Source organism: Anomaloglossus baeobatrachus, chromosome 11, assembly GCF_048569485.1.
Source record: "Anomaloglossus baeobatrachus isolate aAnoBae1 chromosome 11, aAnoBae1.hap1, whole genome shotgun sequence".
NCBI classification, from domain to species: Eukaryota; Metazoa; Chordata; class Amphibia; order Anura; family Aromobatidae; genus Anomaloglossus; species Anomaloglossus baeobatrachus.
In genome coordinates this window covers 8,428,756-8,443,267 of record NC_134363.1, presented here as the reverse complement: position 1 = coordinate 8,443,267, position 14,512 = coordinate 8,428,756, and the positions used below count along the sequence as shown (strand labels likewise).

The 14,512-nt window shown below is 48.8% G+C and overlaps 1 protein-coding gene across 2 annotated transcripts in view; it reads right to left on the bottom strand.

Moving 5' to 3' along the window:
• TMCO4 (transmembrane and coiled-coil domains 4) overlaps positions 1-14,512 on the bottom strand; it is a 45,181-nt gene that overhangs the window by 12,659 nt on the left and 18,010 nt on the right. For both annotated transcript variants that reach the window (XM_075329307.1, XM_075329308.1), the window contains 7 exons: positions 9,551-9,648; positions 9,335-9,478; positions 9,134-9,253; positions 8,889-9,053; positions 7,950-8,086; positions 4,812-4,896; positions 4,530-4,647 (listed from right to left, as the gene is read on the bottom strand). In XM_075329307.1, the coding sequence (XP_075185422.1) occupies positions 4,530-4,647; positions 4,812-4,896; positions 7,950-8,086; positions 8,889-9,053; positions 9,134-9,253; positions 9,335-9,478; positions 9,551-9,648 (867 nt within the window). The remainder of the gene's footprint in view (positions 1-4,529; positions 4,648-4,811; positions 4,897-7,949; positions 8,087-8,888; positions 9,054-9,133; positions 9,254-9,334; positions 9,479-9,550; positions 9,649-14,512) is intronic.

Sequence of the window (14,512 nt, the reverse complement as noted above, 5' to 3'; positions counted from 1 at the left end):
CTAGAGGAAGCTCACTACATACAGATTTATACAGCCACCACTAGAGGGAGCTCACTACATACAGATTTATACAGCCACCACTAGAGGGAGCTCACTACATACAGATTTATACAGCCACCACTAGAGGGAGCTCACTACATACAGATTTATACAGAGACACCACTAGAGGGAGCTCACTACATACAGATTTATACAGTCACCACTAGAGAGAGCTCACTACATACAGATTTATACATCCACCACTAGAGGGAGCTCACTACATACAGATTTATACAGTCACCACTAGAGGAAGCTCACTACATACAGATTTATACATCCACCACTAGAGGGAGCTCACTACATACAGATTTATACAGTCACCACTAGAGGGAGCTCACTACATGCAGATTTATACAGTCACCACTAGAGGGAGCTCACTACATACAGATTTATACAGCCACCACTAGAGGGAGCTCACTACATGCAGATTTATACAGTCACCACTAGAGGGAGCTCACTACATACAGATTTATACAGCCACCACTAGAGGGAGCTCACTACATACAGATTATACAGCCACCACTAGAGGGAGCTCACTATATACAGATTTATACAGTCACCACTAGAGGAAGCTCACTACATACAGATTTATACAGTCACCACTAGAGGAAGCTCACTACATACAGATTTATACAGTCACCACTAGAGGGAGCTCACTCCATACAGATTTATACAGTCACCACTAGAGGAAGCTCACTACATACAGATTATACAGCCACCACTAGAGGGAGCTCACTCCATACAGTCACCACTAGAGGAAGCTCACTACATACAGATTTATACAGTCACCACTAGAGGGAGCTCACTACATACAGATATATACAGCCACCACTAGAGGGAGCTCACTACATACAGATTTATACAGTCACCACTAGAGGAAGCTCACTACATACAGATTATACAGTCACCACTAGAGGGAGCTCACTCCATACAGATTTATACAGCCACCACTAGAGGAAGCTCACTACATACAGATTTATACAGCCTCCACTAGAGGGAGCTCACTACATACAGATTTATACAGCCTCCACTAGAGGGAGCTCACTACATACAGATTTATACAGCCACCACTAGAGGGAGCTCACTACATACAGATTTATACAGCCTCCACTAGAGGGAGCTCACTACATACAGATTTATACAGCCACCACTAGAGGGAGCTCACTACATACAGATTATACAGCCACCACTAGAGGGAGCTCACTATATACAGATTTATACAGTCACCACTAGAGGAAGCTCACTACATACAGATTTATACAGTCACCACTAGAGGAAGCTCACTACATACAGATTTATACAGTCACCACTAGAGGGAGCTCACTCCATACAGATTTATACAGTCACCACTAGAGGAAGCTCACTACATACAGATTATACAGCCACCACTAGAGGGAGCTCACTCCATACAGATTTATACAGTCACCACTAGAGGAAGCTCACTACATACAGATTTATACAGTCACCACTAGAGGGAGCTCACTACATACAGATATATACAGCCACCACTAGAGGGAGCTCACTACATACAGATTTATACAGTCACCACTAGAGGAAGCTCACTACATACAGATTATACAGTCACCACTAGAGGGAGCTCACTCCATACAGATTTATACAGCCACCACTAGAGGAAGCTCACTACATACAGATTTATACAGCCTCCACTAGAGGGAGCTCACTACATACAGATTTATACAGCCTCCACTAGAGGGAGCTCACTACATACAGATTTATACAGCCACCACTAGAGGGAGCTCACTACATACAGATTTATACAGCCTCCACTAGAGGGAGCTCACTACATACAGATTTATACAGCCACCACTAGAGGGAGCTCACTACATACAGATTTATACAGCCACCACTAGAGGGAGCTCACTACATACAGATTTATACAGCCACCACTAGAGGGAGCTCACTACATACAGATTTATACAGTCACCACTAGAGGGAGCTCACTACATACAGATTTATACAGCCACCACTAGAGGGAGCTCACTACATACAGATATATACAGCCACCACTAGGGGGAGCTCACTACATACAGATATATACAGCCACCACTAGGGGGAGCTCACTACATACAGATTTATACAGCCATCACTAGAGGGAGCTCACTACTTACAGATTTATACAGTCACCACTAGAGGGAGCTCACTACATACAGATATATACAGCCACCACTAGGGGGAGCTCACTACATACAGATTTATACAGCCACCACTAGAGGAAGCTCACTACATACAGATTTATACAGCCTCCACTAGGGGTAGCTCACTACATACAGATTTATACAGTCACCACTAGGGGGAGCTCACTGCATACAGATTTATACAGCCACTACTAGAGGGAGATCACTACATACAGATTTATACAGCCACTACTAGAGGGAGCTCACTCTATACAGATTTATACAGTCACCACTAGGGGGAGCTCACTACATACAGATTTATACAGCCACCACTAGGGGGAGCTCACTACATACAGATTTATACAGCCACCACTAGGAGGAGCTCACTACATACAGATTTATACAGTCACCACTAGAGGGAGCTCACTACATACAGATTTATACAGTCACCACTAGAGGGAGCTCACTACATACAGATATATACAGTCACCACTAGAGGGAGCTTACTACATACAGATTTATACAGTCACCACTAGAGGGAGCTCACTACATACAGATTTATACAGCCACCACTAGAGGAAGCTCACTACATACAGATTTATACAGTCACCACTAGAGGGAGCTCACTACATACAGATTTATACAGTCACCACTGGAGGGAGCTCACTACATACAGATTTATACAGCCACCACTAGAGGGAGCTCACTACATACAGATTTATACAGCCACCACTAGAGGGAGCTCACTACATACAGATTTATACAGCCACCACTAGAGGGAGCTCACTACATACAGATTTATACATCCACCACAAGAGGGAGCTCACTACATACAGATTTATACAGCCACCACTAGAGGGAGCTCACTACATACAGATTTATACAGCCACCACTAGAGGGAGCTCACTACATACAGATTTATACAGCCTCCACTAGAGGGAGCTCACTACATACAGATATATACAGCCACCACTAGGGGGAGCTCACTACATACAGATTTATACAGCCACCACTAGAGGGAGCTCACTACATACAGATTTATACAGCCACCACTAGAGGGAGCTCACTACATACAGATTTATACAGCCACCACTAGAGGGAGCTCACTACATACAGATTTATACAGCCACCACTAGAGGAAGCTCACTACATACAGATTTATACAGTCACCACTAGAGGAAGCTCACTACATACAGATTTATACAGCCACCACTAGAGGGAGCTCACTACATACAGATTTATACAGCCACCACTAGAGGGAGCTCACTACATACAGATTTATACAGCCTCCACTAGAGGGAGCTCACTACATACAGATTTATACAGCCACCACTAGAGGGAGCTCACTACATACAGATTTATACATCCACCACTAGGAGGAGTTCACTACATACAGATTTATAAATCCACCACTATGGGGAGCTCACTACATACAGATTTATACAGCCACCACTAGAGGGAGCTCACTACATACAGATTTATACAGCCACCACTAGAGGGAGCTCACTACATACAGATTTATACAGCCTCCACTAGAGGGAGCTCACTACATACAGATTTATACAGCCACCACTAGAGGGAGCTCACTACATACAGATTTATACAGTCACCATTAGAGGGAGCTCACTACATACAGATTTATACAGCCTCCACTAGAGGGAGCTCACTACATACAGATTTATACAGCCACCACTAGAGGGAGCTCACTACATACAGATTTATACAGCCACCACTAGGGGGAGCTCACTACATACAGATTTATACAGCCACCACTAGAGGGAGCTCAGTACATACAGAATTATACAGCCACCACTAGAGGGAGCTCACCACATACAGATTTATACAGTCACCACTAGGGGGAGCTCACTGCATACAGAATTATACAGCCACCACTAGAGGGAGCTCACTACATACAGAATTATACAGCCACCACTAGAGGGAGCTCACTACATACAGATTTATACAGCCACCACTAGAGGGAGCTCACTACATACAGATTTATACAGCCACCACTAGAGGGAGCTCACTACATACAGATTTATACAGCCACCACTAGAGGGAGCTCACCAACCCCATACAGACGCCTTATGATTGTGGATCTAGCAGACTATCACTCCCACCAGGCAGTCATCATTGTTTTCAGGCCAGGATTGTGTGACATCGCTCTCGCATTCTTCGCTCTCTATTCTTGGGTTTCTATAATAAGGGCATTTATTATTCATTCTTTTGCAAAGAAGAAATGATTCAGTCAGAGGGCGAGGAATACAGAACAGATATATTACACACACACACACACACACACACACACTGTATATATACTATAGGGTGTGGGGGAGGGGGATATGACAGGGTCACCTGCAGTAACCATTGATGATCCGGCCTGCTACGATGCGTGTCAGTGGTCTCCATTTCTTCACGTCGCCCTCTACGGGGGCTCCCAGCAGCACCACGTCCTCGATGATCCCCTCTGCACCTGTTGGGGGACATAATCCTGCTCTTAACGCCATAGGAAAGTGATATTACAGTGGGGAGGGGGTTACAATCCCAATCCCCTTATATTCAGCCATATTGGTGGGCACCAGTTCTCCCAGTAACATAGCAGCTGACTCCATAGCCCCGGACGTCGGCGGTGTTTACCTGCTTCCTGCGCCAGCTCTTGTAGACAGAAGTAAATGACGCGAGCCCCCAAACTGAAGCCGATGAGCGTGACCGGCCGCCGCCCCTGGAAGAAGAACACCAAGGTGTGACCGTGCGGGACAACTACTCCCATCATCTATGAAGACCTTATGGCGGAGTGCCCTAATGAAAGCCTTTTATAGCCGGTCATTAAAGGGGTTGTCCAGGCCGGAGCTACAGACGGCCGCTTCTGTCAGATCACATACACCATGTAGTGGCCATTCTCAGTACTGCAGCTCAGATCACAGTCTCTATACGAGCACCCCTTTAATAACCAGCTGTTACTTCTCACAGCTGAAGCTTTGTTACAATGGTCTGTGAGCAAAACACATCCCCAGCCACATCACTCTCGTTTTGTTACAATGTATCAGTGCAGGTAAAATGTAACAGCCTGGAGCCAATCACACTCGTTGCCGGCTATGCTGCCCCCCCATGTCCAATCACATTCGTTGCCGGCTATGCTGCCCCCCATGTCCAATCACATTCGTTGCCGGCTATGCTGCCCCCCCATGTCCAATCACATTCGTTGCCGGCTATGCTGCCCCCCCATGTTCAATCACACTCGTTGCCGGCTATGCTGCCCCCCCATGTCCAATCACACTCGTTGCCGGCTATGCTGCCCCCCCATGTCCAATCACATTCGTTGCCGGCTATGCTGCCCCCCCCATGTCCAATCACATTCGTTGCCGGCTATGCTGCCCCCCCATGTCCAATCACATTCGTTGCCGGCTATGCTGCCCCCCCCATGTCCAATCACACTCGTTGCCGGCTATGCTGCCCCCCCATGTCCAATCACATTCGTTGCCGGCTATGCTGCCCCCCCCATGTCCAACCACACTCGTTGCCGGCTATGCTGCCCCCCATATCGCTGTGCCTGAGCAAGTGTCTGCACGGTGAATAGCGGAGACGTGCTGCGCCGCCGCTCTGCATATCTGCCCCTAATTAATCTGTGAGCTTAATCCGCACTCAGTGCTGCAATTATCTGATTTCTGCTCTGAAAACAGATGGTCACTAACGAGAGCGCTAGGAAGAAATGGAATTATGCGCGTGCAAGACGCTGGAGGAGCCCCCCCCCGCGAGACCCCCACATACATACAGTGATTCATCACACCGGCCCACATGTATCTGCACATACAGAGCGCTGCACCGCAGAGTGCACGATGCCAGCACCACCGGGGCGGGGGGATAACACCGAGACCCCCACATACACCGCCCCCCCCACCGCACCCCCCACACACACACACACACCACACAAAGGAGGTGAGACATGGAGACAGAGAAAGGGAGAGAGGCAGAAGGAAAAAGGAAAAGGCAAGTGAGGGGGCGGTAAGACAGGAGGAAAGAGACACAAAGAAAGAGGGAAAATGGACAACAGACAAGTGAAAAACAGGAAGGAAGCAAGAGAAGAAAAGAAGGAAGGGAGGAAGCAAGGGAAACAAGTAAGGTGAAAGGAGGAACTTAAAAAAGGGAAGAAAAAAAGGAATAGAGGGAGGAAAGGGAGGATAAAAGGGAGGAAAGGGAGGATAAAAGGGAGGAAAGGGAGGATAAAAGGGAGGAAATGGAGGATAAAAGGGAGGATAAAAGGGAGGAAAGGGAGGATAAAAGGGAGGAAAGGGAGGATAAAAGGGAGGAAAGGGAGGTTAAAAGGGAGGAAAGGGAGGATAAAAGGGACGATAAAAGGAAGGAAAGGGAGGATAAAAGGGAGGAAAGGGAGGATAAAAGGAAGGAAAGGGAGGATAAAAGGGAGGAAAGGGAGGATAAAAGGGAGGAATCGAGGATAAAAAGGGAGGAAAGGGAGGATAAAAGGGAGGAAAGGGAGGATAAAAGGGAGGAAAGGGAGGATAAAAGGGAGCAAAGGGAGGATAAAAGGGAGGAAAGGGAGGATAAAAGGGAGGATAAAAGGGAGGAAAGGGAGGATGGACCCTCATCCAGGTGTTCAGTGAAATACACGGCCACACTCCTCTCTTCCCCTCTAACCCCTCTGATGTCTGGAGAGAGGGGTCTGGAGGGGAAAGAGCCGCTTTGAAGTGGGATTTTCCCCTCTCCCATTGCAATCTGCAGCACGGTCGGCTCAGCGCCATGTACTTGTGCTGGAGGAGAGAACTGGCCGATAACTACGGATTATGTCTGAGAAAAGTAAACAGCGAGGAGCAGGCCGGAGGCAGAGACCGCAGGCCGAGACCACAGGCCGGAGGCAGAGACCGCAGGCCGGAGGCAGAGACCGCAGGCATAGACCGCAGGCCGGAGGCAGAGACCGCAGGCCGAGACCGCAGGCCGGAGGCAGAGCCCGCAGGCCGGAGGCAGAGACCGCAGGCCGGAGGCAGAGACCGCAGGCCGGAGGCAGAGACCGCAGGCCGGAGGCAGAGACCGCAGGCCGGAGGCAGAGACCGCAGGCCGCAGGCAGAGACCGCAGGCCGCAGGCAGAGACCGCAGGCCGGAGGCAGAGACAGCAGGCCGGAGGCAGAGACAGCAGGCCGGAGGCAGAGACCGCAGGCAGAGACCGCAGGCCGGAGGCAGAGACAGCAGGCCGGAGGCAGAGACAGCAGGCAGAAGGCAGAGACCGCAGGCCGTCCTCTGAGGAGCTGCAGTCTCGCACCTCATGTTCACTCTCACACTGTACAATCTAGCATTGCACAGATTTGTCACTGGCTTTGTGTATTTGTATGTTCTGGGGAAGCAGCAGGCGACCGTCTGTTCCCTGCGCGGGTGTGTACGGGAGCCCTGTGTATCAGGTCTTGTTGTACATCAGTGTTTTTTCTCCTGATGAAGGAGTCAGACTCTGAAATGCGTTGAAAAATAAAAATCAGGCAGAATTAACCTGCGGAGCCGTCCCCTGTATCATCTCCGCAGCAGCGCGGGTTAACCCTTTCCGCTATCCTGTTTCCACCATCACAAGACAGCAGCACATAAGTGACAGAAAGAAAGAGACAGCAAGACAAGGAAGAGCGCGGACATGTCCGACTGAGTATAGGAAAGACACCGCGAGCAGGAAAAGGGCACAGTCACATCCGTCACCCCACATTCCAATCATCCACCATGACGGACGCCCCCGACTCCTCTCCCCCCCGGAGCACGAGACCCGATCTCCTCCCTCATTACCTGCTGCCTCCTGAGCAGAAGATGCGCCAGATGCTTCCCCACCTCCGCCGATCGACTCAGACACACGCCCCACGGGTTATCAATCACACTGGCCACGGTGATGAGCGAGGCCGGCCACGTCAGCGCAGTCACAATGCCTGGAGAGAGCAATGAAGAAGAGTGAGCGCAGCTCTGGAGTATAATACAGGAGGTAACTCAGGATCAGTAATGTAATGTATGTACACAGTGACTGCACCAGCAGAATAATGAGTGCAGCTCTGGAGTATAATACAGGAGGTAATTCAGGATCAGTAATGTAATGTATGTACACAGTGACTGCACCAGCAGAATAGTGAGTGCAGCTCTGGAGTATAATACAGGAGGTAACTCAGGATCAGTGATGTAATGTATGTACACAGTGACTGCACCAGCAGAATAGTGAGTGCAGCTCTGGAGTATAATACAGGAGGTAATTCAGGATCAGTAATGTAATGTATGTAGACAGTGACTGCACCAGCAGAATAGTGAGTGCAGCTCTGGAGTATAATACAGGAGGTAATTCAGGATCAGTAATGTAATGTATGTACACAGTGACTGCACCAGCAGAATAATGAGTGCAGCTCTGGAGTATAATACAGGAGGTAACTGAGGATCAGTAATGTATGTACACAGTGACTGCACCAGCAGAATAGTGAGTGCAGCTCTGGAGTATAATACAGGAGGTAACTGAGGATCAGTAATGTATGTACACAGTGACTGCACCAGCAGAATAGTGAGTGCAGCTCTGGAGTATAATACAGGAGGTAACTCAGGATCAGTAATGTATGTACACAGTGACTGCACCAGCAGAATAGTGAGTGCAGCTCTGGAGTATAATACAGGAGGTAACTCAGGATCAGTAATGTATGTACACAGTGACTGCACCAGCAGAATAGTGAGTGCTGCTCTGGAGTATAATACCTGACAAGATGGTGTATTTCAAGGCCTCCTGTGCCACGATATTGACCAGGCCGTTCAGTAGGGTATCCAGGGTGTTTCCGAGCTCCATCAGGTACTTGGACTCCCAGGCCAGGCAGTACTGTTCGGTGGAGTGCAGTAGACTCTGCCACGGGGCGGCGAAACTTCCTGCAGATGATATGAAGTCTTTATATGACGACCCCTCTCCCCCCCGACACTGCGGCGGCAGGAGGAATAATACCCCTCACCGTATTTTCCGGTGGAGAGCCACCCGGTGATGGCGATGCAGATGTGGAGCTGACGTCCGCCCGTCAGAGGCAAAAACTCAAACTCCTCGATGGCTCCGACACGTTTCTTCATCTTATACCCTGAGCAGGGGAGACGCCATGTTTTTATATCAGACGTGTTATGTATATCAGGGGATGCCATAACCCTGACCCCCCCCTAACCTGTGAGTCCGGCCCCCGCTGCTCCGAAGAGAGACGCCATGATAGCGATGCCGGCGGTGGACCCCAGAACCGCCGCTCCCGCGCTGCCGATGATTGTGGCGGCTCCAGCGGCCACCAGCGGCGCTGCCAGTCCTCCCGTCAGACCTGCCGTAAGAAGAACAGGTGAGACAGGTACCCGCGCCACGGGCCAACCGCGCGGAGGACCGAGACCCTCACCTATAACCGTCCCCCCGCCCACAGTGGCCAGGCCGATCAGCAGGTATCGCTTCATCTTCTTACGACTTTCCTTCTTCCTACGAGACGCCTGCTCCGACCTGAAACACAACACCGACATAAGGAGCTGCTGAAGGGGCGGCCATATTGTCCCTGATCCAGTGGTTTAACCAGGTCCCTGCCGGAGACGAGTTCCGCGGGTGATCCTGGCACAGACCCAGTGTAAATACCGGCACACAGCGTCATGCAGGCGATTAATAATGGCTGCAATTATGACGGGGGAGGTCCTGACCTACACAATCAGCAAACGAAGCCGGGGATAAGAACAGAGAAAACAAGCAAAATAATTACAGGCAGGGACCGCGTGACGCCATCTATACAGGGGAGCAGCCGGGAGCCGAGGAGCAGCACAAGAGGAGGACGGGGATCAGCGCAAAATCCTCCAACGCCATCAGGAGGCGAGAAACCAGACACTAATGTACTGGGGTGGGAAGAGGAGAAATCCGGGGGAGCGGGAACAAATCAAGGGGAGGAATCTGGGGGAGTGGGAACAAACCCCAACATTATACAGAGAAAAGCTGCAGCAATGTAAGAAAGGAAACAGAGACAAGCACCGAAGAGAAAACACAGCGAAGAATAACACCGAGGAGCAAAAACAGCGAAGAATAACACCAAGGAGCAAAGACAGCGAAGAATAACACCGAGGAGAAAACACAGCGAAGAATAACACCGAGGAGAAAACACAGCGAAGAATAACACCGAAGAGAAAACACAGTGAAGAATAACACCGAGGAGCAAAGACAGCGAAGAATAACACCGAGGAACAAAGACAGCGAAGAATAACACCGAGGAGCAAAGACAGCGAAGAATAACACCGAGGAGCAAAGAGGGCGAAGAATAACACCAAGGAGCAAAGAGAGCGAAGAATAACACCGAGGAGCAAAGACAGCGAAGAACAACACCGAGGAGCAAAGACAGCGAAGAATAACACCGAGGAGCAAAGAGGGCGAAGAATAACACCGAGGAGCAAAGAGGGCGAAGAATAACACCGAGGAGCAAAGAGGGCGAAGAATAACACCGAGGAGCAAAGAGGGCGAAGAATAACACCGAGGAGCAAAGACAGCGAAGAATAACACCGAGGAGCAAAGAGGGCGAAGAATAACACCGAGGAGCAAAGACAGCGAAGAATAACACCGAGGAGCAAAGACAGCGAAGAATAACACCGAGGAGCAAAGAGAGCGAAGAACAACACCGAGGAGCAAAGAGAGCGAAGAATAACACCGAGGAGCAAAGACAGAGAAGAATAACACCGAGGAGCAAAGACAGCGAAGAATAACACCGAGGAGCAAAGACAGCGAAGAACAACACCGAGGAGCAAAGAGAGCGAAGAATAACACCGAGGAGCAAAGACAGCGAAGAACAACACCGAGGAGCAAAAACAGCGAAGAATAACACCGAGGAACAAAGACAGCGAAGAATAACACCAAGGAGCAAAGACAGCGAAGAATAACACCGAGGAGCAAACAGAGCGAAGAATAACACCGAGGAACAAAGACAGCGAAGAACAACACCGAGGAGCAAAGACAGCGAAGAACAACACCGAGGAGCAAAGAGAGCGAAGAATAACACCGAGGAGCAAAGACAGCGAAGAACAACACCGAGGAGCAAAGAGAGCGAAGAATAACACCGAGGAGCAAAGAGAGTGAAGAATAACACCAAAGAGAGCGAAGAATAACACCAAGCAAAGACAACGAAGAATAACACCGAGGAGCAAAGACAGCGAAGAATAACACCGAGGAGCAAAGACAGCGAAGAATAACACCGAGGAGCAAAGAGAGCGAAGAATAACACCGAGGAACAAAGACAGCGAAGAACAACACCGAGGAGCAAAGACAGCGAAGAACAACACCGAGGAGCAAAGAGAGCGAAGAATAACACCGAGGAGCAAAGAGAGTGAAGAATAACACCAAAGAGAGCGAAGAATAACACCAAGCAAAGACAACGAAGAATAACACCGAGGAGCAAAGACAGCGAAGAATAACACCGAGGAGCAAAGAGAGCGAAGAATAACATCAAGGAGCAAAGAGAGCGAAGAATAACACCGAGGAGCAAAGAGAGCGAAGAATAACACCAAGGAGCAAAGAGAGCAAAGAATAACACCGAGGAGCAAAGACAGCGAAGAATAACACCGAGGAGCAAAGACAGCGAAGAATAACACCGAGGAGCAAAGAGAGCGAAGAATAACACTGAGGAACAAAGACAGCGAAGAATAACACCGAGGAGCAAAGACAGCGAAGAATAACACCAAAGAGAGTGAAGAATAACACCGAGGAGCAAAGAGAGCGAAGAATAACACCGAGGAGCAAAGACAGCGAAGAACAACACCAAGGAACAAAGACAGCGAAGAATAACACCGAGGAGCAAAGACAGCGAAGAACAACACCGAGGAGCAAAGACAGCGAAGAATAACACCAAGGAGCAAAGACAGCGAAGAACAACACCGAGGAGCAAAGACAGCGAAGAATAACACCGAGGAACAAAGACAGCGAAGAATAACACCAAGGAGCAAAGACAGCGAAGAATAACACCGAGGAGCAAAGACAGCGAAGAATAACACCGAGGAACAAAGACAGCGAAGAATAACAACGAGGAGCAAAGACAGCGAAGAACAACACCGAGGAGCAAAGACAGCGAAGAATAACACCGAGGAGCAAAGACAGCGAAGAACAACACCGAGGAGCAAAGACAGCGAAGAACAACACCGAGGAGCAAAGACAGCGAAGAATAACACCGAGGAGCAAAGAGAGCGAAGAATAACACCGAGGAGCAAACAGAGCGAAGAATAACACCAAAGAGAGCGAAGAATAACACCAAGCAAAGACAACGAAGAATAACACCAAGCAAAGACAACGAAGAATAACACCGAGGAGCAAAGACAGCGAAGAATAACACCGAGGAGCAAAGAGAGCGAAGAATAACATCAAGGAGCAAAGAGAGCGAAGAATAACACCGAGGAGCAAAGAGAGCGAAGAATAACACCAAGGAGCAAAGAGAGCAAAGAATAACACCGAGGAGCAAAGACAGCGAAGAATAACACCGAGGAGCAAAGAGAGCGAAGAATAACACCGAGGAGCAAAGAGAGCGAAGAATAACACTGAGGAACAAAGACAGCGAAGAATAACACCGAGGAGCAAAGACAGCGAAGAATAACACCAAAGAGAGCGAAGAATAACACCGAGGAGCAAAGAGAGCGAAGAATAACACCGAGGAGCAAAGACAGCGAAGAACAACACCAAGGAGCAAAGACAGCGAAGAATAACACCGAGGAGCAAAGACAGCGAAGAATAACACCGAGGAACAAAGACAGCGAAGAATAACACCAAGGAGCAAAGACAGCGAAGAATAACACCGAGGAGCAAAGACAGCGAAGAATAACACCGAGGAACAAAGACAGCGAAGAATAACACCGAGGAACAAAGAAAGCGAAGAACAACACCGAGGAGCAAAGACAGCGAAGAATAACACCGAGGAGCAAAGACAGCGAAGAACAACACCGAGGAGCAAAGACAGCGAAGAACAACACCGAGGAGCAAAGACAGTGAAGAATAACACCGAGGAGCAAAGAGAGCGAAGAATAACACCGAGGAGCAAAGAGAGCGAAGAATAACACCGAGGAGCAAAGAGAGCGAAGAATAACACCAAAGAGAGCGAAGAATAACACCAAGCAAAGACAACGAAGAATAACACCGAGGAGCAAAGACAGCGAAGAATAACACCGAGGAGCAAAGAGAGCGAAGAATAACATCAAGGAGCAAAGAGAGCGAAGAATAACACCGAGGAGCAAAGAGAGCGAAGAATAACACCAAGGAGCAAAGAGAGCAAAGAATAACACCGAGGAGCAAAGACAGCGAAGAATAACACCGAGGAGCAAAGAGAGCGAAGAATAACATCAAGGAGCAAAGAGAGCGAAGAATAACACCGAGGAGCAAAGAGAGCGAAGAATAACACCAAAGAGAGCGAAGAATAACACCGAGGAGCAAAGACAGCGAAGAATGACACCAAGGAGCAAGGACAGCGAAGAATAACACCGAGGAGCAAAGACAGTGAAGAATAACACCGAAGAGCAAAGACAGCAAAGAATAACACCGAGGAGTAAAGACAGCGAAGAATAACACCGAGGAGCAAAGACAGCGAAGAACAACACCGAGGAGCAAAGACAGCGAAGAACAACACCGAGGAGCAAAGACAGCGAACAATAACACCGAGGAGCAAAGACAGCGAAGAATAACACCGAGGAGCAAAGACAGCGAAGAATAATGCCGAGGAGTGAAGAATAACACCGAGGAGCAAAGACAGCGAAGAATAACACCGAGGAACCAAGACAGCGAAGAAAAACACCGAGGAGCAAAGACAACGAAGAATAACACCGAGGAACAAAGACAGCGAAGAATAACACCAAGGAGCAAAGACAGTGAAGAATAACACCGAGGAGCAAAGAGAGCGAAGAATAACACCGAGGAGTAAAGACAGCGAAGAATAACACCAAGGAGCAAAGACAGCGAAGAATAACACCGAGGAACCAAGACAGCGAAGAATAACACCGAGGAGCAAAGACAACGAAGAATAACACCGAGGAGCAAAGACAGCGAAGAATAACACCGAGGAGCAAAGACAGCGAAGAATAACACCGAGGAGCAAAGACAGCGAAGAATAAAACCGAGGAGCAAAGACAGCGAACAACAACACCGAGGAGCAAAGACAGCGAAGAATAACACCGAGGAGCAAAGACAGCGAAGAATAACATCGAGGAGCAAAGAGGGCGAAGAATAACACCAAGAAGCAAAGAGAGCGAAGAATAACACCGAGGAGCAAAGACAGCGAAGAATAACACCAAGGAGCAAAGACAGCGAAAAATAACTCCGAAGAGCAAGGTCAGCGAAGAATAACACCGAGGAGCAAAGACAG